Below are 25,993 nucleotides of genomic sequence, written 5' to 3'. Positions count from 1 at the left end.
CATTTTAAAAAGTATTCATAGATTCATTTGAAAGGCAAAATTGTTCTTTCTACCTTTTCTTACTATTTTAAATTTTGCTACAAGAAAAATAAATGGCAAATATTTTCCCTGAATTAACATACTGTATCATTTTTATTTCAATCACTCCTCTATAGCTCTGCCTCTCGCGTCTCAAATATAATATTCATGTTGTATTTCCCCAAAATAGATTTCTAAACAGGTGAGGAATTAAAGTTCATAAACCTATCATTGTTGTAAGTATCCATTTCCTGTTCATATCAACCAAAATAATAAACTCCCAATATGATTATGGAAAGATTATACACAGATCTCTATTTACAATATTACACTTCTAGAGCCAGCACAACAGTACAGATTTTCTGATCTGTACAATCAATTCTGAGATAAACTGGCAAACTTTTGAAGTTCTGCACCTCATTTCCATCTTAACAATTATTGCTTTTTAAGTCAGTGGACACCAGAAATCGATAATAGCTTGAACTAAAGCCACTCAGAGAGATATTAAGAATAATGCTGAGTGCCTGCATGTTAAATATGGAATTGGTGCTCTATGGGTTTCAGATTATTTTGATGTATATGAAGTTCCTGATATCACAGATGTGGACACAATGGTGACTGTGTATTCTGCCAGCCAGAAAAGCTCCTTTATGTTCACTGACAACCTTCTGTGGTGATGCTCTTCCCAGTCTACACTCATACTATGATACATTTCTGTCCTGCCAAAGCCATTCCACCACAGCTAAGTGCACTTGGAAGTTGGCAGGAACATCTCATCACCCCTCTTCAGAAAATGAAACAGTCAGATCATCCTAGCAGGGCACACACATGTAAACCCTCAGCTAACAGGTGCCTCCTGCTTAAACAGCACTGATCACTGATACTGATAGGGGCATCCTCAACACCTCTCACAGACTGGCCAACTCCTCATCATCATGCTACACTAAACATAAACATACAAGCAGGGACAAGCAGATTTGATTTTTATTTCTGCTTCAATTACTAGCTCTTGCCTGATTAATTGAAATGAATTATTTCATCTCTTTATCTCAGTGTTTCCATCTGCTGAAAGGAATGAATTGTATTTGCTACACAATATATGGACAATTAAATTTTAGAGTATGAATGCAGCACAACATTTAACTGTTGACTGTGTCTCTCTTGGCATTCTTCTTGTATGTTGTCACTTGGTTTTCTTGCACTTTGCCTTGGAATTATTTCATGCATTAACTATGACAAAGGAATAACACAAGTGTTAAATTCCAAAATTAAACTTGTTACAAGATAACAGAAAAATGAAAAAAGAGGGAAGACACTCTCATTTACAGCTAAATTAATAAAATAAATTACATGTCCACATGCCTTTAGGATATGCTTACAAAGAAAACTCAATCTTAAATTACTTTTTTATATACACAATTTTCTGTCTTCTTGCAAATAAAAATTCAGCTCTCACTCTCATTAAGATATAGTAAACAAGTCACTTTTATGAGGCTTAATTACTTCTAGATTTATTAGTCAATTAGTAATTTTGAACTGCCTGAGAGCTCTTGAATGATAACAGGCATACTATTAACCTGATGTATCACCCATTATATTTTTGCATATACCACCTCAATCAAAGAAAGCACAAGTTAGTCATATTTTCCATTTATTGTGGCAGATGTTAAGGAAGATATAATTCACAACTTTCTGAGTGACCACAGAGAATACATAGGATGTGTGCTCTTCTATTTGGATGGTATTTTCTGTGTTTTAATTTTTGAGCACTGGATAAATGCATTTATCTACAATGAAATTATTATTGATTGTTGCCTTGAGCTGGAAAGCTCAGATCTAAAAATCTCTTTTGACTGGAAACTCTTTACTAAAATCCTTATTTGCATAGAATCACTGAGGTTGAAAGGCAGCTCTGGACCAACACCACTGCTCAAAAGCAGGATCAGAGAGAACAGGTGGCCCAGGACGCTGTTGAGGTGGCTGTTCAATGCCACCGAGGGTGGATATCCCACCTTTTGTGGCATTGAAGTGACTGGCTTAGTCCTACTTTCTAGCTTTCTTTAACTTGTTTGTCTGTGCTCACTCTACTGGTTATGACAGCGTGATGAGGTTTTAAACATCATTATTTGGTCCCCTTCCGAGTTTCTGCTTGGGGGTACTATGGGCACTTAGTTTGCATAACCTGCACAAAAAAGTCTGGTCATCACTGCATAAGTAAGGCTGAGCTGACAGAAGCCATACAATTTCTTAAGCATTTGCAAAATGAAAACTGATTCAAGTCTTCCACATTGGCTTTCCAGTGAAACATTCACCCCAGCTATCGAAAGGCATGTAAATACACTGTAATACATGTAACAAAACAGCAATAGCATGATTCAACAGCAGGTTTGTGCAGTGCACAAAACACTGCCGACAAATTTTCCTAATCATAACCAGAGATTTCACAGCATATTCTTCACCTCTGCAGTACACTTGCTTATTCTAAAGCATTCTCGTAAGCAATCCATCCATATTTCCAAGTAATATTTTTCCCATCAGTGCTGAATCTTCTTCTGGTTCCCCTGTGAATGCTGGTTAGTTTGAATTGTCCCAGCTTTTCCATCTCTCTCAGACCCATTCCCACAGCCCAGGGATGCATTAGATGGCTTTAACACTTCTTCATTCCCCCGGGAATACCTTACATTCAAGATGCCACTCTGAAATTTTACGCACAGTTCTCCCATTTTCAGTAACTTCAAATGGCACGAAGAAAAGCCACTTGATGCAGTAAGAACCGTGCATCATTGAGGAGACTAATAAAAATTTGCTTGATTAGTCTTGCAAAAAGAAAACCAAATGAAGAGCAATTGCTCTCTAGATACTCTAGACCAATCAGGTAAGACCTTGGACCTCAAAGGATTATCACAGCTAAAGGACAATATTAGGATGGATGTCCACCAGAAAAATCAGAATTTATGTAAAGTTTATTACCATTGTAGATGTGGGTCTGTGATCAGTTTTAAAATGAGAAAATTACTCAGATCAAAAACTCATACTCATTTTAAAATACAGCTCAACATGATCAATTTTCAAGAGGTGTACTGGGAAGCAGACTTAAGGACCTACAGTCCTGTGTTTCCTCAACCAGCTGCAGGATGATCTACAGTGTTACATGCATAGGATGTCAAACCTATATTAATTTATGCTTGCCATATTCTGATGGAACATTTATGTTTATAATCTCAACAAAGACTAAATGACAGTACAGAGAGCAAGGTGTCTTATTGCTATGACATACTTTAATAACAAGAAGTTTTCCTAAATAAAACATGCAAGGCAATATAATTGTCTTGACAGGATGATAATTTTGAGTCATCCCCTGTAAGAATAGCTTCCAGACTGGAACTTCGGCTTTGCTTTATGTCCTGGATTCTTACTGTTTAATTTTTCACAAATATGTTCAGTAGATACAAAACCATTCAGAACTGACAACGTTCATATGAGCTGAAAATATGTGTTATTGTTCTACTGATGCTTGAAATGCTATAACAAAGATGCCCTGCATATTGTTGTAATCCCAACATTGTATTTTCATCAAAAAAATATTATTTGGTGATATACCCAAAAGCAACATTTTTGATACTAATAAAAGACACTCAATCTTCAACTGTATTTAGCTTGAAAAAATAGTTTCTTCCTTTTTTTAAAATGAAGCTACTTCATATGAAATTCATTACCCCTAATTACTAACTAGAAACAACACCTGTTGGAAGCTGGTTAGCAATTCCTCCCACTGTTGCATCCTGGGTTGGGTTCAGATTAGGGGTTCTGATAAATGTTAGTTAGCTGGTTCTGTGTACCCCCATTTCCCCTGCACTATGATCCACTCCAGGTCACTTACCATTGGAGCTTGCCCATGCCAGTCTTGTCATTATCCCTAATTACTAACTAGAAACAACACCTGTTGGAGGCTGGGTAGCAATTCCTCCCACTACTGGGCTCTCACTATAGTTCCAAAGTACCATATTTAAGATGTTAATTAAAATGTGCTATATAAAGCAGCATAAGTGATTCTGCTATTTTTAAACTAGTTAAGAAGCATATATTAAAAAGGAAAGTGGCCTTAGGTCACTGAGCTGCATGTAATTTTGGTTTTACATACAATATATGTATCTTTGTTTGAACTGTCTGATGATAATTACACATTTATTAAAATCAAGATGTGAAACGAAAGTGAAACATGGAAAACTGGAGTACATACCTGTACAGTACAAGTTCAGGAACATTTAGAACTCAGAGATTTGTTTGCTTTTGTAAGAGCTCCTATCACAAAGCCCTGGCATACAATCTCAGTTTATAGCAAAAAAATTCACATGTTTTCTTTAACTGAGAACCAAGATACTAATTTTTCAAGGAATCTTTACCAAAGCAGCCAGTACGACATTTGCTTAGCTGTATTTCCAAATCTTTCCCTGACATGCTCATTTGTTTTCTTTGATGAAAGCTTTCTTGCCAAGAGATGATTTACAACCTAGCTGAGACATGACTACACAGCAGGTGGGCTCCTCCTGCTATGTTTTTTCTCTTAACAAAGAACTTTTTCAGTGAAATAGCACAATGATGAAACTCTGGCAATAAATGCATATACTGAGTACACCTAGCATGAACAGAGTAACAAACAAAGTTTGACTATGTCTATATGAAATAAACACTGGTAATATTCCAGGTATGAAGCACTTAAATTCAGTCAAGCCAAATATAGTTTATTTCATTTCTGGTAGAGCTCTTTGATTTAAAATGAAATAAAAGAGTTATAAATACAAAATAAAACTAAATAAACATTAGGAATTTTTAATTGTAAGGAAAATACCTCACAGCTTTTAATTAGATTACCACACCTTGCAGGTCTACTATTATGTAGACTCAACCACTTACAAAGATGCTGTGAATAATTTGCATACACAGATTTGTTCTTTACAAGAAAAAAAATCCAAGAAATCAGCTTATATATTCAAATATTTCTTCCTCTACTGTGTAGGTTAAATGGTAACAAAGGAAACGAAAAAGTCTAAGAAAGGATTTAGGCTGTAAGTATTCATTTCCACATATAAATATTTAATTTGCTTGTACAGCTGCTATTCTTGGCCACATCTTTGAAAGCCACAGCTTTGATTTTTTACAGCATTAAATATATTTCTTAATATTTTTATTTTAGATTATATTCTTTAAACAGTCAGCTATTTCAGTCTCACAAACAATTTCCTCTTAAAATTAATTTTATCAAAAAATGAGATTGGAAAAAGAGTCTGGCTACCAGACCATATCAACAATAAATAAAATCCATCATGTTAGAGAAGCAGTAGAAGTCACTATGCTTGTAAATTCTCATATATTTTGCTTACAAAACACTCTTCACACAAAGATTTAAAATGAACCTTCATAAGGCTTAGCATACCTCTGTATTTTTAAAAAGTTATTACTAACTGCAAAAATGGAGTCTTAGCAGGAACAAAGATTAGATGCTGAAGTACTTCCAAAGGCCTTGTTTCCACTGAAGACACTGAAAAAATGTCACGCCATAACTAGAGAATCAAAATTTCTTGGCATTCAAAGAATATTTTGCTGCAGATTTAAGATGTTCAAGGCATGAATTATTTGCATTCAATATATTCAGATAATTACTTGACAAAAGAATACAGTACCTTAATTAGTTGTTCAGTATTTTTTAATTATTTCGACTTCTTGGCACTGTGCATTATCTCTGTAGTAAGTGGAAATGTTCCTCAGACACAGACAGGTAGGTACTGCCTCTACTTAGGTGGTTAAAAACTGTTTTGGTGCCCAGTGCCCTATTATTCTTGAAAAACAGTAAAGACAAATTGCATACTTAAGAGAACTTTCTTATTCCATCATCCCAAACAACAATGGCATCACAGCCTGCTGAGCACCATCCTTTCCTTTAAATTAGTATTTAGTCTTCCAGTCCAGACTCATGCAGTCTCATGTGCAATCACAGTAATTCAGCTCTCCATATAAGAGACTTTCTTTAATGCTGGGGAGCCACTGAGGACTTAAGATGCTCACTAAATTCTTTAAGAAACTCCATCAGAATAGATTCAAAGTAGCTGCAGTACCAAATGAAGCTGAAAAGAGGAAATGTGTAACATCTATGCTACAACTTGATTACTTCCAAGAGTTAAGAAACCAGCTCCACCCTTCCAAACACTTTCAAGAACGATCCTGTGTAAAATTACCCTTCTACATACCAAAGTCAACAAAAGCAGTATCAACTGACAAAACTCATAAAACCCACACCAACACTTTTTCTGTTCCTCCAAAACAACGCTTCTACAAAATTCACAGAGAAACAGACCTTCACATAATAAAACAGTTGTTCTGGAAAACTGACTCATGGTATTCCACCCCCAATGTACAGAAAACGTTATACCACAAATACACTCCTCTGTGAAGACAGATGAGATTTCTGAATGGGGGTCAAGTTCAGCCACTCCATATATGAGAAAGAATTAAGACTGCCAATAAAGGGCATAAACACTTGAGAGGTACAAAGGAAAGGATTTTTTTCCACAGACTGCTGTTTCCATCTTTTGTTTATCAGTCTTGATACTCAAGAGAGACCAATGAGATTTTATTGAAATGTTTTTGATTTTATTGAATGTTAGAATGCAGACTTAATAAAGATACTGATTTATGGCCCACTGTAATTTTTCCCAGTGTTGAGATCTGGCTGAGCCCACATTGCTTCACTAGCAATAGTAATGAATCTCTTACACTTCCACAGAAATCTAACTTTTTTCTCTTCTAGCATTACATTAACAGAAGGGGGAAAAAAATGCTTCATGTGAAGGGGCAAACTCAAGAGAGTAATGCAAAAGTCTGTGCTGGTCAAGTACTTGCCCTTGTACCAATGTGAGATGTCTCCTAGGAATCATCCACCCATTTGCAAAATATATCAGATTCACAAAAAAACCCAATACCATCCAAGGTATTACAGGGAGCTATGTATGAGAAGTAATATAGGAAAAATCTGGTGTATGACTGGTGTGAATACCTATGGTGACAAACATGTGAGCATAAAGAAAAATGACTCATCACCTACTCACTAATACTATTTAAGTTGATCTAAGTGCAATTCTTCACTTCCCCTCCTCCCCAGTAGAATGTGGTTTCAAGAATATTCAAGGCACAGGAGAACAGGTTTACAGAGCCAGGGAGTACAGGCAATGGCAGTATAATCTGAGCTGCTGTGGAGCTGTACCTGGAGAGAGAGGCTTAGTGGAGTTATTTGAGGAGTAAGGACAAATAGGAAGAAAAAATACAGAAAAAAAAAGGAGTAGACAGGACAAAGAGAAAAAAAAAAAAAACAGGTAAAAATGATGGACAGAATACAGAAAGTTTAGAAACATAAATAAAGGGAATAACTTGAATACACCCTTTTTTTCCTTAACTGCCAGCAAAAGCCTATTGTGCTAATAAACACTGAAAATTATGTTGTGACAAGTGTGGAGAAAAGAGTTAAAACAATTTGATAACTGGCTTATTAAATAATAGGAGCATAGAGAAAACAAGGAAGAGCAGGTATTTCAAAAGCATGCATATTGGCTGAAAGGGGTCTCCAAGTACTGTTTGAGCCATAGCAGGTGACATTGGAGTTTATGTGATGGTGATAAATATAGATTGCTTTCTTTTGACAGTGAACCTCATGAAAAATACAGTAATGGATCCAATACTAAGATATAACTTGAAGATCAGCATGTCCTACTGATGGCAGTTAAAAAAACTAAATATTCTCAGGTGCAAAGTCCAACGATAACAGATAGAGAGGCATTCCTTCACTCCCTAGGTACAAAACAGTGGTTTAAATGCAATGGCTTCTAATCAAGAGTCAAGACCTGCTGATGAGAGGAAGTATTTCAGAAGACACGGATTAACATGTTCTGCTGAACGCCACAGTACCCAAACCATAAAAACCATAAATTCTCTTTCAAGCCAGGGATAACTGCAGAAATGTTTGGAACATAGTCATTGCCTTTCACAGTTTAAATAAAAACTCAACTGCCTACCTACATACCAAGTCAAAAGTGCTCCTCAATAGTTAAGTATACACATTTCTTTTGCTCTGTTAGTGGATTAGCTAATCTGCCAGAATATTACTTTTCCTCACATGTTTTATTTTGGTGAACCTGAGTCAAAAACCTACTTAGAATACAAATAACCTGAACCAATAGTAAGAAAAAAAAGCTCAACAGCTCAGTAGAAGTGTCATTTTGCTGGAAAGCTTACGTAGTAACAGTGAGGAAGTAAGAGTTCCAACTATTCAAACAAAATTGATTTTATTCCTTTAATTTTCAACTACCAGAAGCATTTGAAGTGTTTGTATGGCCATCATCCTATTATTTTTCTGCATGCAGCTCTGATTAACCTTTTTCCAACAGATACTGTGTACTGTGTTTATCTTTAATGGCATCCAGAATGGCTGGATACTTCCTTTCTTGAAACCATATCCTGTTACTGACACTGCTGAAGGGCTGCTTTGAAGTACATATTAGAAAATATACTCCTTCTATGTCATTAATTACTTGCATTATTAAATAAAGTCAGTCACTGTATGGATGGGATAAGACAGACTCTGCTCCAACAACTCAGAATCAAAGTATGAGGAAGAAAGAGAACAGATGGATACAGGAAGAGTGGGGAGTACAATGAAAACTATTCTGGTTAAGGTAGTAGGAGGACATGTGTCAATCTAGCTATATTTGTGGGATAATTTTAAAAACAAATGCAAAGGAAGTAGCCTGGTAGATGTTTACAGAGAGCCGGTGGGACAACATGACAAGGACTGAAAATCCAGCAGGCACAGGAAACTCTTGCTACCAAATGAGCAAACACAAGAAAAGTGAAAGCAGCTCAGTCCTGACGCACAATGAGGAAAAAAGTGTAAAAATCCATCCAGGGACAGACATCATCAAAACAACAGCCAGGAAAATGACATGCATAAGGCAAAACTAGGATGGTCAAATGCAGAGAAAGGATAGTGTAGCTGAGATTCCAGAAAATTAGAATCTGAGAAAGAATTCTGACTGCACAGATGCCTATGGAATGTAAGGCCTATAAAAAAACCATATGGAAAGAAATATGTATGTTTTTTATGAATCTGAATTCTTTAAAATGAATTTATCCTTAGTTTGGGCAAACTGCTGAAATACACATTTATGCATCATATTAACACTAAACTGACACTGCTAGAACTCTATACAATAACTTCATTTTCTGAAATAAAACAGAAATCTCAGAGACCATTCTTTGCAGGTACTGTCAAGGCTATCTTTTCCCCAACACCCATAAATTTACCATTACTGATTTTATATTTCCCAAGATTATAGAATCATAGAATGGTTTGAGGTTCGAAGGGACCTTAAAGATCATCTAGATCCAAACCCCCTGCCAGGTGAATGAACACCTTCCACCACACCAGGTACTCAAAAATACTCCAGTCATATCTACATTTGATTAAGTTCAGTAGTTCTTTGTCACCAGCAAGCTGTGTTTAGTAATTATCACTCCCCATAATTTAATGAGTATTTGGAATATTCTTCTGAGCTTCCACTGCTGAACACAAAATGAATTCCTAAGTCATGGTTCTGATTTTTAACCAGGGATGAGCTCAGACAGTAAGAGAAGTTCAGGAATTATGTGATTTGAGTACAAAGGAGGCTATAAATGGGGTAAGGTGACCTGAACATTCAGATTCTTTACTCTAGCAAAGATACAGGAGCATTTTAGGACTCTCAGACATTCAGGGAATGAACCAGATTATCTTCAAATTCCCTTTACCACCTAGATTCTATTTTCTTGCAGCATCTTTAACTGGCTTAATAGCAACAAAATAAATGGCACTGCAGTAATCTTGAAGTTATCTGGATTTTTTTTTAATTCTGAAAAGAAGAAAAGTTCACTGGGAAGCAAAGCAGTATCATGTTCCCATATCTTTTCATTATTCATGTATCTAAAATATTTTCAGTAACTATTTAACTAAGAACTGAATGTGTTGAGCTGAAATTAATATGCTGATATGAAGAAAACAGAGAGGTTTTTAATATGGTTTAATTTTAAAGAACCAAAATGAGGAGAGATGTTTATAGCTAAATGCACTCAGAGAATATTAATAGCAAAAAAACTGAATTCTGAAAATAGCCATCTCAGTAATTGTATCTTTGCTTATCCAAAAGGCTATCAACCAAGGAAATAATACTGCATTTATTTCCAAATTAGGTCTGAATTCTATAGGAGGTCAAAAGTCTTATTATTAAACTCAAGATAGAAAACAGTTCAATAGAGTGAACCCACTTTGCCTATTTAACAAAATTCTCTTATAAGCCTGGTTATGACAACAAAAATTTACTGCTTATTGGCAGCTTGTGTACTTCATATTTTAGCAGCTTTTTCACTCTTTGAGCCACAGAAGAAAAAAGCCCAAAGGCAAGATTTTGCTTTTTCCTTATCTAGAAACTACATAGGAAAAAGTATAATCTTTTACTCGTAATTAGAGTAGCATCTACTGAGATAATGAGATCAATTAGTCATAAAATAATCTTCAAAACCCATTGATACTAAAAGGTAATTCAGTTCAGCTCATTCATCTTAAAAAATGTCTTGACCCTGCAGGGCTAAAGCTGCCCTAAATAGCAGGAACTATTACATAATCCATACTTAGGCTTATGTCACCATGCTGGAGGGTTCTCATTTGAAGGAGATCAAAATCTCCACTATTTAGCACAGGCTTTAAAAGTCTTTAGCATTCTTAAGCAAAGGATTCCTGGACCCAACTGTCCCCCATGTAAAATAAGGTGGTAAGACTCAAGAAAGTCAGATATATGGAAGTTTACACGAATCCATATAAGCTAGTAGAAAGCGATCTTTTCTAAAGAGCAACAATTCTAAAGTAAAAAAATTTGGGCAACTAGCTTTTGCCTTACCTCTAACCAAGGACCTAAGCTGCTTAAGACACTGGTGACACTAAAAAATAAAGGTACACTCTCACCATGTAATTGGGAGATGATTTAAGAAGCAAGCACACCCATCTACCAGGCAATGTCCTTACAACAGCACAATACATTTTGTGTTTGGTACTGCTGTGGTTTAACCCCAGCCAGCAACGAAGCGCTGCACGTTTGCTTACTCCTGCTGGATGGGATGGGGGAGAGAATCGGAAGAGTAAAAGTGAGAAAGCTCGTGGGTTGAGATAAAGACACTTTAATGGGTAAAGCAAAAGCCGTGCACACAAGCAAAGCAAAACATCATCCTGTGTAAGCACTGCTCAGCAGCAACAAAAAACATCTCTTCATTATCAGCTCCATTTTAAAGCACTCCGTAACACAGTCCCATACCTACTACTAGGAAGAAAAATAACTATCCCAGCCAAAACCACCACAGTATTTTAGATAAATCTCTGCAACTATCAATAAGATACGTGAAGTAATATTTTTCACTCATGGTATTTATGTTTGACAACTTCAAGCAAATAGGGCAACTTAAAATTTTCACGTATTTTGACAGTCCTGTGGTTTGACTAAAGTTCACAGTGTCTGAGGAGTATATGCTGTGAATCAAGGGGAGATCTAGAAATTCTGAGTGGGTAAGCCTTCCTTGCTGCTGATCTGAAAGCCACTGTTAATAGGAGAGAGTTTGTAAAGGAAGACTGAGAGTGTAAGAGCATTATTTTTTACTTTTTGGGGAAAAGGAACAAAACAAAGGGACTGGAATTTATAGGAGAGCAGAGCAGCAAATCAAATAATGGGACAAAATCATGGGAGATAACAGGAGCTACAGGATGCTAAATATGTAGATAAAAATGTGTTTGTATAAAAAAAGCTTTTGTTCCAAGTGAGTCACGCAAGACATGCCTGTAAATGCTTTGGCTGAGTCTTGGCAGCATTCCTGTTTCTGATGCAAAATGTGATGCATCACTTTGAGCAAATTTGTAACATTATTTATAAAACAGTTAAAAGTTCAAAAGAAAACAAGCATGTTTAAAGAACAAGGTCAGACATGCTATCAAAACAATCAGGAAACCTTCAAAATTCAGTTGTGGCCAAATGACAAAACTGTTACAAAATATCATGCTAAAAAAGGGTCAGTTTGTGAAGGGGTCAAGAAGTACTTATACATCTATTTCAAATATATATCAGACCCAGGAAACATTTCAGAGAACTTGTGGGAACAACACAGAACCAGAGGGCATCCACCCAACAGATCTAAAGAAATACAGGAACGAAACATCTGAACTACTGACACATAATTATCAGAAGGCAATGTTCTGACAATTCAAGCTTCACCAAGGCTCTTGAAAGACACTGGGCTACCATAACAAAAGAAAAAAAGTTCCCACATAGAGAAAGAGAAGCAAATGGTTAAAAAAATTCAGTGTGAAGAAAGATCATTCTCTTTGCTTCCTGTAACCTTGTGTTTTCATTTATGGAAATGACTATACTGACAAGCTACTGTCCATGTATAAAATTCTTGCAACTTCCAAATTCAAGACATAATTATATGAATTTTTGCTTTCTATGATTTGAAATGTCTTTTCACTCTTACTGGATGTGCCTAAATTACAGTAATCCCCCCCTTTTTTTTTTTTTTATGAGGTTTTTTGTTGTTTGGTTGCTGGGTTTTGGTTGGTTGGGGGGGAGAGTTTTGCTATAGTTGAATATTGATGATAAGTTTTGGAAAATAAAAAAAAATGCAGCAAGTTCTGTATAATATTTTTAAAAGCAGCTTGTACTTACCTGCTTTCTGACATTGCACTATCTTCTCATATAAGCTATCTGTATTTTCAACCAGAGTCCTTATGGTGTGAATCATCTGTAGAGAAAATAAATTAAAATATAGAGAATATCGGTAAAATTAAATTTTTACATAATTTTTTTTAATTTGTACATGATGCTTATAGTTGAACTGAAAGCGATAAACTAATATTTATTGTTAACATAATGAATATACTCCTTTTCCTGATCATAACGAGGCAGAGAAGTGCCCTAAACATAGCATAAAGGCATAAAAAAAATACAACAATCTTAGGCTGGGATCGGTGAATACCAGAGCAAAATGTCTACTCCATAGCTCAAAGCAACTGGAAATGATACAACCAGGCGATTCACTTTTGGCAGCTTGGGTGAGATAACCTGGATGCAATTTTCCTCTTCCTCATTCACTACAACATTCAGGATGATGATCACTCATGACCCCGTGCTTCCTTTTTCCTAGGCATCATTCTATTGCTTTTCCAGAGTTTTTCCTCTACATCTTGCCTTTTGTGGCTAGACCTGCACATATGTATGAGACAATGCTTTATGGAAGAAAACAAATCACTTAAGGCTGGTAGTGGAGGATAGGAAAAATAAATTATTCCTTTAGCTGATCTTTCTAAACAAAAAGCCTTTTAGGGAATCCCAGCTGAATGCACAGTTACTAAGATGGAACTGTGCAGAATTTTCAGCCTAGGGTATGTACTGAGAAGTAACAACTTTGCTTCACACCTTTCCCACTGACGTCTCTGGTTTCCACTCAAGCAGACAATTTTCTCTCCACTAAAACAATGACTAAATTTTTGACATGTTACTTATGTGGGTGTTCATGTGGAACTTGTTTTCCTTAGGAGACCACAATTTGCTTTTATGAGGAGGAACATTCCTCCTTATAAAAGCATTTTACAGGGAAAAAGGAATGTTACAGGGAAAAAAAAGCCCAAACCTCTCTTAACACTCTTCCTCAGAGAAAAATTACTGTAAGAGGCATGACTTCCTCACACATATTAGAAGGAGACTTCTCCAGCTGAATGACATTGAGGCTGTTTTTCTGAATATTGCTTCAAGTAAGGCATAAATCAATTTTGAGAAGCAGGCAAGCAAGTCTCAGATTTTTGATCATGACAAGTGTGCAGGCAAGTGAGGAGGAAAAACACCTGCACAGACAAACTAATCTACAGGTTTCTGTAACTGTCAGCTGCACAAAAATCTGGTTTAAACAAATGACAAAGCATTTAAAAATAATTCTAGTTCTATTTCTATTATTTCAGTTTGAATCAATAAAGAAAATTATGCAAACCCTGAATTTTTACTTAATGCTACACACAAACAGCATGTGAAAAAGCAACTTTAGAGTACATGGAGGTCATCATACTGGATAATTTAATTTAATCCTCACATCCCAATTAATCTCTACTTAAAGTACTGATTTATATTATGTCAGTTGTCGGGGCTGCTTTAAATAAATGCAATTTATAATATATGAAGTAAAAATAAATTGATTAGGTTGCTAAGCTGCAAATGAAAACCTTTAGCTTACCACATTTTAACTGGATTGTTCTTTGAATATAAATATCAATTTTCACTCAAGCAAAAACTACCTATAAATAGAATTATGCTGATTACTATTTAAGTGTAACAAATTGAAGACAATTTAAATAAGAGAATACTGTATTTCACCCACACAGGGAGCACTGCAAACTGACTATTCCTAATCAGTCAAGGAGAAAGCCCCATTTTACTGTGTTTTATTTACTATTCAGTCTCTAAAACAGAATTCACAAATTGAAATAAGATCACAGTAAATTTGCTTGACAGGCAAGGATTTACCTGTTTCAATATGTATGTCACATAACACATTTGTTTCTGCAATGAACTTAAATGGGGAGAACCAAAACACAGCTGATGTCAGCTGTATACTTCCAATAGCTGATGTTATTTTGCTAACTAGCTGAAAGGAAACTGTAAAGCAAGTTTTTCTGAATTGAAAATCACCTAAAAAATGAAATGTTGAGCACATATGACTCTTGGGCTTTTCTAGGATGCTAATACACAATAATAAAGACTAGAGAGGGACTCCCTATCAATATGAGTCCTTTCACCTGAGCATTCTTTTGACAGGAGTTCATTAAAAAAAAAAGAGAACAACTGGGTTGCCTGTTCAAGGTATTTGTTTTGAAGGAATTTTAAGAAATAGTACAACTGCCCTACTCTGTTTTCCTGACCCCATGTGTTTAATAACATAATTTCTAACTCATCACAGTTAGGTCCTATTCTAGACACAGAACATATCTATCTGCTCAGCTTCCTTCATATGCCCTACATGAACATCAGATAATTTAGAAGCAGTGGAGAACCAGTCTCAGCTGATTAGAAAACTTACTCTGAAACACTGCACTGATTTTCAGAAATAAGAGAATTCTAAGATGAATAAAAATGCTTACATTACTGCTTTTTTTGTTTACTTTCTATATTGACAAAACAATAAAGTTTTACTAGTTCTGCAGATGAAAGGAAAAGAAACTAATCACTGTATTAGTGTTCTTTCATCATGGTCAGGCTAATGCTGAAGAATTTATAATAACATCCCAATTTCATATTTCAGTTCCAGAATGGAAAGTTGCTAAATACCCTCAGATCAAAAGGAATGCCCTCTTTGCAACTTCTGAAGAAAAATGGCATTGCATTTCATGTGACATAAATTATTCTAATATCCACTTTTATATTATCAAGACCAGTAACAGTTACTTTCATTATCTTTGGTCTCTAAAATACGTACAAAGCTGTATTTAATATTAACAGCACTGCAGAGCAAAACTGGCTGAGCTAGCAATAATTCAGGGGTTGACTGCAACTAACATTCAATCACTATTATGGAACACCCCAATTTTCAAATGACTTTCCCTAAGAAAATAATGGAGCAGTATGCTGTGTGCATGAGTAGGTGTCACCTTCTAGTTGTGCTTGATTAATAAAGTATTAGTTCATTATAATTTTATTCTTACATTGCTCTTCACCACACAGTCATCTTTTAGTATGGATTCAGCTATTTGTTAAATTACTCTTACGGGGTGTTTGAACATATGAATTCTTTCTAGTGTTCAAGCCAAAGTTATAACCTCATGAAAACAATCATGTAGACATTCACAGAGACTGAAAGACTTTTGGCAGATATAGCATATGGAACAACTATGTATAAATGGCTATATTTAAACAGAAAATTAGCTTAATCCAAATGATACTGGTATGTATATGTGTGAATGATACAAAAGTGAAATAGAAAATGATGAGTAAGCAAGAGCTTCAGTGTGACAAACACTATGTCTGCAGCAGAGTAAGACATGGAAATCTCAAGGCAAATTAGTCATGGAAATTGAGGAGAGCAGGTAGAATCTGCTCTTCACTAAATTAGTCTATATTGAACAAGCCAATCAATAAGCAGGATTTTCTAACCACATCTAACTTCTAGAATATTATCAGTGACAAATCTGGAAAGAGAAATGGAATCAAATGTAATAGGGAACAAGCACTTACCACCTGATCATTAAAAATGTATTGCAAATTAGCCATGCATATTTAAGAAAAGAACACATGCTACATGAAGTTTAGTAAGCTATATTTTCTAGCAAGCCTTTGACAATACTGATTCACATTTCTAACCTATGTTGCTTTTTTTCTGGAAGTAAAGATTCAAAATATCCAAATATTTATTTAAAATATAGAGTTTACAAGATATAGTGCTGGAATTGCTTCAGCTCTCCTTTCAATTCCCACCCCACCACCACACCCCAACCTCAGCATGACCAGAGAATTTCTCAGGTACTCATTACAGACTGGACTATCCTACTTTTGTTGTTGGTCAGTGGAAAATGGGAAATGGTATGCTTTATGTGCCTTGAAGTCATCACATTTTTACAAAGGCCAGGTTAATAGTTTGATCTGTTTGTTATAGTCTATAAACTCTATTGATTAAATCGTGCATTTTACTTAGTTATTCTAACAAATGGATAAATGTTAAGAAATATATTTTTTAAATTAAATGATTATTAATATTAAGGGGGTTCAGAAATAAACACTAAATGATTAGTCCAGAATTCTCAATGAGGACTGGAGACCTGTATTATTATATATATTGTTCCTGCCTTAAAAAGCCAATGATATGGTTAGAAATCACATGGCTATTGCTTCAAACAGATGGAACTGCACTGTTAACAGTTCATCACTTACAGGATGCTGTCCTCACAAACCAAATTAAAAACTCATATACTGAAAAAATCCATCCTCCTTCTCAGCAAAACAGAACTCTCTCATTAAAATGGTTATTTAAAATTACATATATAAATGTCTAGACTACCCTTTAGGATAGTTCTTTTATGTTTCAAAGTTTATTGTCTGATTTGCTGTTTTATTAAAGAGTTAAGTGCTATAAACTAACACCATGTAGATCAATGCAAGTGCTCACATTTACGTACACATGAATGTATTTGAAACCATTTATTTAATTTCAGCTGAATTTGAACAAGATCTATTTCTACTAGGCTCACATAGACAGGTCTTCTGGTAGAAGATAAAACATTCTGTTTATGCCTTAAACTTGTGCAAAATATGTAACTGAACTGTAAATATTTTAAATATCACATTTAACATAGGCCTTAGGAAAGAAATCTTTCAAAAACCCCAGGATTTATCCAATCTTCTGCATGTGGAACTGCTTGGTAGCACACAAGGAGACATCAGCTGTATCTTAAAATGGAAAAATCAACCAATTATAAACTGTGTCGGGCTGATGGAACTCAGTGAGTGAAAACACCTTCACTGACACAACTGCAACACCAAGGACAAACGTTATTTTTAGCTAGAAAAGAAAAGCACACCACACATTTAAATTTTGAAATCTGTACATGTGTTGGCAATACAGCTAGATTTACACTACAACAGCAAAACTGAAACCACTCTTAGACTAGGCATAAATCAAACCTTCATTGAAATGGCACTCATATTCTACTTTCATCCAAACCTCTGCATATTAGATGTATTTCTGAAATCACAAACTACACCATTTCTAATAAATGTATGTAACTTTAGTATTCAGAAGCCAAACTGGAGCTCTTAACAGCAGTAATAAACATGTAATTTGCATTTTCCAGACATTTTATTAAGCCCAGGATGGTACAAAATAGCACCAATATCAAACAGCACTTCACAAAAATAGGAAACCAAACACAGGGCATCCCAAACTGCTAATAGCATCTGCACCACTTCAAAAGACGTGTTACACAGTGAGGATCAGAAGCTGCTACCATTGACCCAAGCAGTAGCAGCAAGGAAAGGAAGTCTGGTAGGGACTCCTTATAAACTCTATGCCCTCAAGAACCATTATAGGTACCAGGACCTCAAACAAAAGACGGCCAGCTCTAATAGGATGTCTGTATAAATTGTACCCAAGCAGTCTAGTATTCAGAGATGCCCAGAAGGCATCTCTGTTGTGGCACTGGAACAAGCAGAAGAACTGTTCCTAGTCCTTTCACTGACAACTGCATGGTCAGCTTGCTCTGCAGCTGCGTAAGGAGTTGTTTTAAACTATATGTCCTGCCTGTATTTTCTGCTGGAGAAGAATGGTGTTCTAGCAAATAAGAAAGGAAAATCAGACTGCAAACCTCACAGCTCAAATGAATTGCTCTAACAGGGTGGACAACACACTGGAAGAATTCTGAAACATCCAACTTCTAACAGGACCGTCATAAACAACAGAAGTTGACTTCTACCAAGAAGAAAACATTCACAGCTTTCCTCTGCTCTGCCAAGACTGTCACCACATTGTAGAAGGCTACATATTGGCTAAGCCTGATTTACCTCTTGTAAACCCATGCTGAGTTTTTTCAGTCTCTTTCTTGTGAGGCCACAGCTGGACCATCCATCCCAGTTTGGGGTTTTTCAGTACAAGAAATATATGGACTACTGTCCAGCACAAAGCCACAGATTTAAGGAACATCTCATCTTTTATATGAGAGTCTGAGAGGGCTGGGACTGGTCAGCCTGGAGCAGGGAAGGCTCAGGGGAAATCTTGGGTGGTCAAACACTGGAAGTGATTTCCCAGATTGACTGTGGAGTCCCCACCCTTGGTGATATTCAACTAGACAGTCCTGGGCAACCTGCTCTGTCTGATCCTCTCTGAGCAAGGGGTGGTTGGGGTTAGATGATCTCCAGAGGTGTCTTCCAACCTAAATGACTATGTAAAAAAGAATTATAGTAAAGTTGACATCCAGTCAAAACTGAGCTTTCTGGCTCAAGACAACAATCAATAATAACCTCATTATAGATAAAAATCAGGTGTGGTTTTGCACAGAAAGTTCAAAGCTCTACAAACAAAAGGTGATCTTTCGCCTATCCAAATACAGTTCAAAGTACCAAGATAAGAAAATCAAGCTGCTAACTCCTACTTCTCTACATACAAGAGGACTCATCACATCAAACCAAATTTCCTTCAAAGCACTAAGATTTTTAGCAAGTGTATTGTCCAAGTTAGAAAATATTTCTTCAACTATACAATAAAGTAAGTTTAGCACAGAAGCACAGAGTTATTGGAGTTGGAAGGGACCTCAGGAGGTCATCTGGTCCAAACCCCCTAACTCATGCAGGGCCACTTACCAGGCTGGATGCCCAGGGCCACGTCCAGGTGGCTTCTGAGTATCTCCAAAGCTGGAGACTCCACAATCTCTCTGGGCAACCTGTTCCAATGTTCAGTCACCCTTAACAGTCAAAAAGTGTTACCTGATGTTCTGACAGAGCCTCCTGTTTTTCATTTCATGCCTTTTCTCCTGCCACTGGGTACCAATGGAAATAGCCTCTCTCTGGCCTCTTTGCACCCTCTCCTCAGGCATTTATACACGTTGATGAGATCCCCCTCAGCCTTCTTTTCTCCAGACTAAACAGTCCCAGCTCTCCCAGCCTTTCTGTGCAGGAGATGCTCCATCACCTTAGTGGCCCTCTGTTTGACTCTTCAGCACATTCTTGCCTCTCTGGCGCTGGGGAACCCAGGACAGGACACAGCACTGCAGGTGTGGCCTCAGCAGCACTGACTAGAGGAGAAGGATCACCTCCTCTCCAGCATAACTTATGTTATGATATAATCAAGTATTATGTTTCTGTTTAGACTTTCAACTGCTGCCCTCTAAAAAAAAAAAAAAAAAAAAAGCAGATGAGATTTCCATTATGCTTACTGAATTCACTGGCATATTATGATAAAAATGTAATGCTGTACCTGACAGTGGCAGTTTATCCATTTAAGTAGGAAAAACATAGGAACAGACTCATGGTTTAACTTTTCCAGCCTACCTTTCTCTCTCATCTCTTTTTGAAATGTTTTATAGTCTAGAAAACACATACATGGAAAATGTTTTTTTTCTTCAGAAAGAAGCAAGACAAGATTATGATATAATACTTTGCAGGATCAAAAGATATGAAATCCACTTACCAAAATTAATTCTTGCAGGCCTTAGAAAAAATAGGACATAATCTGTTCTTAATTCTGCAGTATCCCAAAATTAATTCATTTCCCCCAGTTTAAGAAAATCTACCAAAGGAACAAACAGTCCAGAAGTTCTCCATTAAAGAGTCTTCTATTAGTTCTTGATTCCTCATGAGTCAAGTACATGAGAAAGACTAGGTTGAAGACAGAGTAAATATAATAATCAGCAGCTCTTTTCCAAACTATGCTCCCAAGGACAATAAAATCTTTAAATCCAACAGTCACTGTTTTTCACTTTCCTGATAATCTGGTTTTTGTAGCAAAATTATTTTCATAATTTTAAAACTAAAGCTGATAGAATTAAAACCATGTGAAAAGTGGACAATAAGTAAGAACATGTATATGAAATTAAAATGTCCTCTATCTGTATAAGAAGCAAAAATCTATCATCTGTGTGAAAAAAGTAATAGGTAGTTAATAGGTTATTTCTGAAATGAGAACTATCAGTAACAGCTCTAATAGCCACATTTTTTTCTTCACACAGATGGAATCAAAGAGACAAAAAAACACATTTAAAATTTATTGAGAAAGAGAACTCCTATTGGAAATATGCAATACATATGAGAAGTTGCTATGCATCTGACCTATTTTTATGCTCTTTCATAAACATTTCATTGGACTACATTAAAACAGGACAGAAAGCTGCACTCACTACTCTTCTAAGTAGCCATATTATTTTATGCTCTTATGAATACAGTGAGTCAGCCATTAGACATAATGGGATTAGTGAGAAGACACAAAAAGCTTCACCGTTCATGCTCTCAACAAGAAATGCAGAAATCTTGACTTCACAGAAGCATTAAATTGTCATTATCAGAGCTTTTCAATCAATGCAAAACAGCTCATACTTTACAACATTTGGCATTGGAGTCTTGAGTACCCAAAATTAGACATTTGCTTTGTGGACTGAAAAAGCCCAGCATAAGCTAAGGTTATCATCTGCAGCTCTGTTTTTGGAAGCATAATTACAACCTTCATGCTGTTATAAAACAGGAAAATAAAAACTGATAATAAGCAACACAACTCTTTTTGAAGAAACTGTCCAAGCTATTCACTATATTTTCCATGAATGCTTTGTTTTCAGTTTTTGTGACAGACTAACAGCTACACAATCAGTAACTATTTCAATTCATCTCAAAAACCAGGATGTACAATTACTATAATTTATTAAACATGGCAAAAAACATTACCTGGGCTATTTGCAATATTAAATTGCAATGAATGATGTATGTTTTCCCTTAGATCTCTTCACCACCAAACTATATCCATTTATTACTTAAATAAAGACAGTTCTATTCTGCAGAGACTGATAATGAAAGTAAGCAATACTGTAGAAAGCCAGAGGCAATAATGGAAACAGTGAGACACTGTGTGTTATCACAATTTAAATACTGCATTTGTGTTGCCAACTCTGAAATTCACTGTTTTAACACACGTTATAACAATCTACCACTAAGACTGAGAAAGTTGTTAAAAGTCTAAGCAGCTACATACCTCACACCTCCATGATCTTTGCATATCTGGGGGCAGCATTAATTCATACAGCTTCCAGAGTGCCTAGCTACTTGAGCTAGATCAAAGTTGCAGGAGCTATACTCTCTAATCCACTTATTGGAAAAACACACCCTTAATGCAAAAATCAACACAAGCAACTGTCTTAAAGAGTTCTTTTCCTGCTGGAGCACCAGGTTGAGTCCAACATTCACTTCAGCTATCAGAAAAGATCTAATTACTTTAAAAGTCTAAAAATTTAATGGTAACTTTATTTTAATATGAGCATTTGAAAGGAAACTTGGGTCAAATGCTTTGGAAAATCTAACCAGACTGATCTGCTGTGTCTGCATGCTTTTTGACATCAAAGAACTCCAAGGGATTAATGAGCCCTTCATTTTATAAAAGCTGTATTGACTCTTCCCCAACATGACACATTTCTCCATGTTTCCTCTAATTTTCTTCTTCAAAACAGTTTCTACCCATTTTCACAGTACAGATGTCAGCCTGTCTGATCTGTAATTTCATCATCTTCCTGGAAATCTCTTAAAACACTGGTACCACACTAACAACTCTGATAGTCAGCTTCAAGTGAGAGAATACACACAACAATTAGCAGTTTTGATACATCAACTCTTGAGATCTTTCAGAACTCTTAAATGAGTATCTCCTCTTTCTGGTGTATTATTTTCCCAATCTTTTGCTGTTCCTTTGTAATATCTCCTGTCAGCATTTCACTTACAGATGAATTCTGCAATTAGTCTTTCATAAAGAAGTGTTTCAAGTGAAACCTTGATCTCTACAGGTATATGGATGCAAAAACTAATTAAGTGTTGTGGCTTTAGCTGGGGTTTTCTTTTAAATATTGATCAGCTAGTGAACTTACATAATCTTTGACCTCTGTTTCTGCTTTTTCAGAAAAGAGGTTACTGCTATTTTTAAGTCTGTGCAGATGATTTTTGGAATTCTTCACTCTCAGTTTTCTTTTATTTCTTATTTAACCATGGCAGGGTTAAATATGGATCCATTTGCACATGACTTCAGCTATTTGGAAGATGCCTTCTTTTCATGAGAACCCCCTCCATTTTGTTCTCCCCAGGTGTTTTTTGATAAGTGGTACATATTTACTTCAAACTCCCCAGGCGGCATCTTTAGTGTCTGTGATGTCTGTTCTTTTGACTACTTCTTTTATCTTTTTGTTTTGTTTTATATAGTTATGCTCTCAAGTATAAAAGCAAGGAATAATAGCTTTTCAATCTTCTGTGCAAAGCATTAAATTCTCTTCTTCATAAGCCAGATAATGCTAAGAGGTAAATTGTAACATGGAGCATGCATGGAGATCAGCTTCAAAGTCATGGGCTCAAGGACAACATTCTGAACTGACTGGGCACAGAACACAGCTATCGTGGTCTATGCCAGTCACATATTCCTCAGGAAAGGTACTATATGGACAAATCCAAATTTTCTTCAAGTGTACAATGCAAGTGGTGAGCAGATGTTAGCATGTGATTTAAAATCATGTGATATCCAAAGATTGGGTTCTACTACAGGAGATTGGTAACACTGAGATCAGCCTCCCCTGACACAACCAGAAACTGAATCTTTTGGCCTGTGCACAAGTTGAAGCAACATATTCACTCAGTTTTAGGAGAGAATTACCAGTACTGGATTCAGCATTTTTTTGGTTGCCCCAGAAGTTTGCAACCTCAAAGGGTAATTCAGAGAACAAAGGCTTGTCAGCTGAATAACTCTGACACATTAGTAGGTTGAGTTGAAATAGAAAAGTCTTGCTTTACTTGTTTCTCAAATCTATGATCACAGCATGACTGTAATCCTCTTTACCTTATTTGCACAGTAACCATAACCAAGGACCTACATCAACAACAGGAAACTAATATAGATTTTACGAGCTAAATGTAAATCAAAACAGATCTGCTAATCACTCTTTCTTAGGCCCAGTGAAAGAGGCAATGGATATAAGCTTTGCTTCCTTCAGAATTATGGAGTTCAATCCAACATGTCCAATAAAGAAGTGCTCTGCTCAATTAATCTATATTAATATCAATATGAGTTTTAAAAGTGAAGAATAATTAAAATTTTGAGCAGAAGCTGAAGTTTGAGAGGACTACTAACATTTTACCAAAACCCTGACAATCAGTCCTTTTCAGATAGGCTTTTAATAAGCCCTATTAGTATCAGTCCAGCCTGTAACTCTACCAGGTATAGCGTCAAATTATCTGCTTTCCAGTTCAAGTTCAAAATATAGCCTATCTTATTTAGTTTATGTCATTGCTGAAATTTCCAGCTCTGTAACATGAAGTTAACTTCTGCATGATTGCACCTGCAATCTGCTGTATTGAGTCAGTAGCTGGAAAGAGCCAAAAATAAGGTAACCGGATTTAAGCTTACTACAGCACTGCTTATCCCCAATGATATGGTGTTTTCCAATTTAATAGTGTCACTCTCTTTTAATACCTCTCATTTCCATTATCTCACAACCCCCACCACCAATAAACACAACCTGATTTCAAGTCCTTCCCTAGGGTGTATATACAAAATCTATTAATCTTGATTTCATTTAAATCAAATGCAGACCACTAACTGCATTCTGCAGACATTTTGAATTACAAAATCACCTCAAAATTAAAAAAAAAAAAATTAAAACCACCCCCAGAAACTGAAAAGAAAATTGGAACTAGCAGCATTATTTAATTAGGATTTAGTAATATCTAATCCTAATTACTGTAGCAGCACTACTGCTTTTTCACACAAGTACAGTTACCTGCCTGTTCTGTGTTAGTTTTTCTCTTAGAAGTAAATGCATGCTTGCAAAGTTCAGAAAACGTTATCCTCAGCAGATGGGACACTTCATCCTCCACTAAGGGCAAACAGAGACAGTCAAGTTCTCAACAGTATTTGGCTTTATTTGTATGGTACTCTAGCATATCTTTGAAGTGCTTTTATACTCATCACTGAATAATGCTGCAGACTGAGGGTGAGATATTTTTTTTCTCTTGCCATAGTATAAATTTAAGGTTTACTTACTGCTTATCTTACAGGTTATAAGACATTTTGAAAAACATGCAATGGTGTGGAAGAGGCACTTGCCTTAACTCCAAGCTTCAATCTGCAGCACTGATCAGTGATGGGTGTGATGACACCAACAGAGTGCATGCTGAAGTATCACATTAAGGAAGCTGAAGTTCATGAACAAGAGGAAAAAATAAAACATTGTTAAGCAGTGAAAAAATGTTAGGGTGAAAAATACTCAGGAGCGTGGAGAAGCTAAAGAAAAATACACACCTAAAGCTTTTGCCTTTCTCAAAAATTCCTAGCTATATTTGATTTTTATTATCCAGAAATTATACTCCAGTTCCTATAATATGAATAGAAGGGTTTTTCAACCCATGATCACTTAACAGCTTCTCCATTTAGTGAATGAAGATAATTTACGAGAGCACTATGTGCTATTTGTTTAAAGATAAAAACCCCAAATATCTACTGATACACTATTTTATTACCATTTACCTCATTGTTTCTTTAAAAAAACCTACGTTACACTGAAGACACTCTTTCCTTTCCATGTGCCCCTGCAGTATTGCACTTATTTACAATTATTTCAAGGTGGACTGACTGTCCTGCTGTTAAGGTCCTTTCTCACTTGACACAGCAACAATGAGTCCTTCAAACACTCCCAATGTAAACAAATTCCGAACAATTAAAATATTAAATATTACTTTTGACGTTTATTATAATTTTATAGAAAAGGGAGTATTTTTGACACATAAGTATCCTTTCATTAGCTAAAAATATCATAAACCTGAAACAATCACACTTTGAGAATGCCATTACATGTGCCACATTGAAAGGACACACAAGGCCTATGCATGCATTTATGATATACCAATCCAGGTTAGTTTCATAAACATTGAACTCTATCTTTCTTTGAACTTTCATTGAACTCTATTTCTTTCTATCTCTGTTATCCACATGATTTCATACAGCACTTGACACAGTTACATCATTCTGACCTGTACTGAGGCCTAAGCCAACAGAAAGTAAGACAAGTAGGTAATCATTACTTTGAGAGTACATCTACCCTTTCTTAATTTGGCATAAAGAACTCTCATTATTAAGCAGAATTTTACACCCA

At 35.9% G+C, this 25,993-nt stretch overlaps 1 protein-coding gene across 1 annotated transcript in view; it reads right to left on the bottom strand.

The window, feature by feature from the left end:
• PLCL2 (phospholipase C like 2) overlaps window positions 1-25,993 on the bottom strand; it is a 100,245-nt gene that overhangs the window by 11,196 nt on the left and 63,056 nt on the right. The window contains exon 5 of the mRNA XM_053978033.1: window positions 12,804-12,879. Within this exon, the coding sequence (XP_053834008.1) occupies window positions 12,804-12,879 (76 nt within the window). The remainder of the gene's footprint in view (window positions 1-12,803; window positions 12,880-25,993) is intronic.

The sequence above is a fragment of the Vidua macroura genome, chromosome 1 (genome assembly GCF_024509145.1).
Source record: "Vidua macroura isolate BioBank_ID:100142 chromosome 1, ASM2450914v1, whole genome shotgun sequence".
Classification (NCBI taxonomy): Eukaryota; Metazoa; Chordata; class Aves; order Passeriformes; family Viduidae; genus Vidua; species Vidua macroura.
This window is presented reverse-complemented; position numbering and strand designations above follow the sequence as displayed.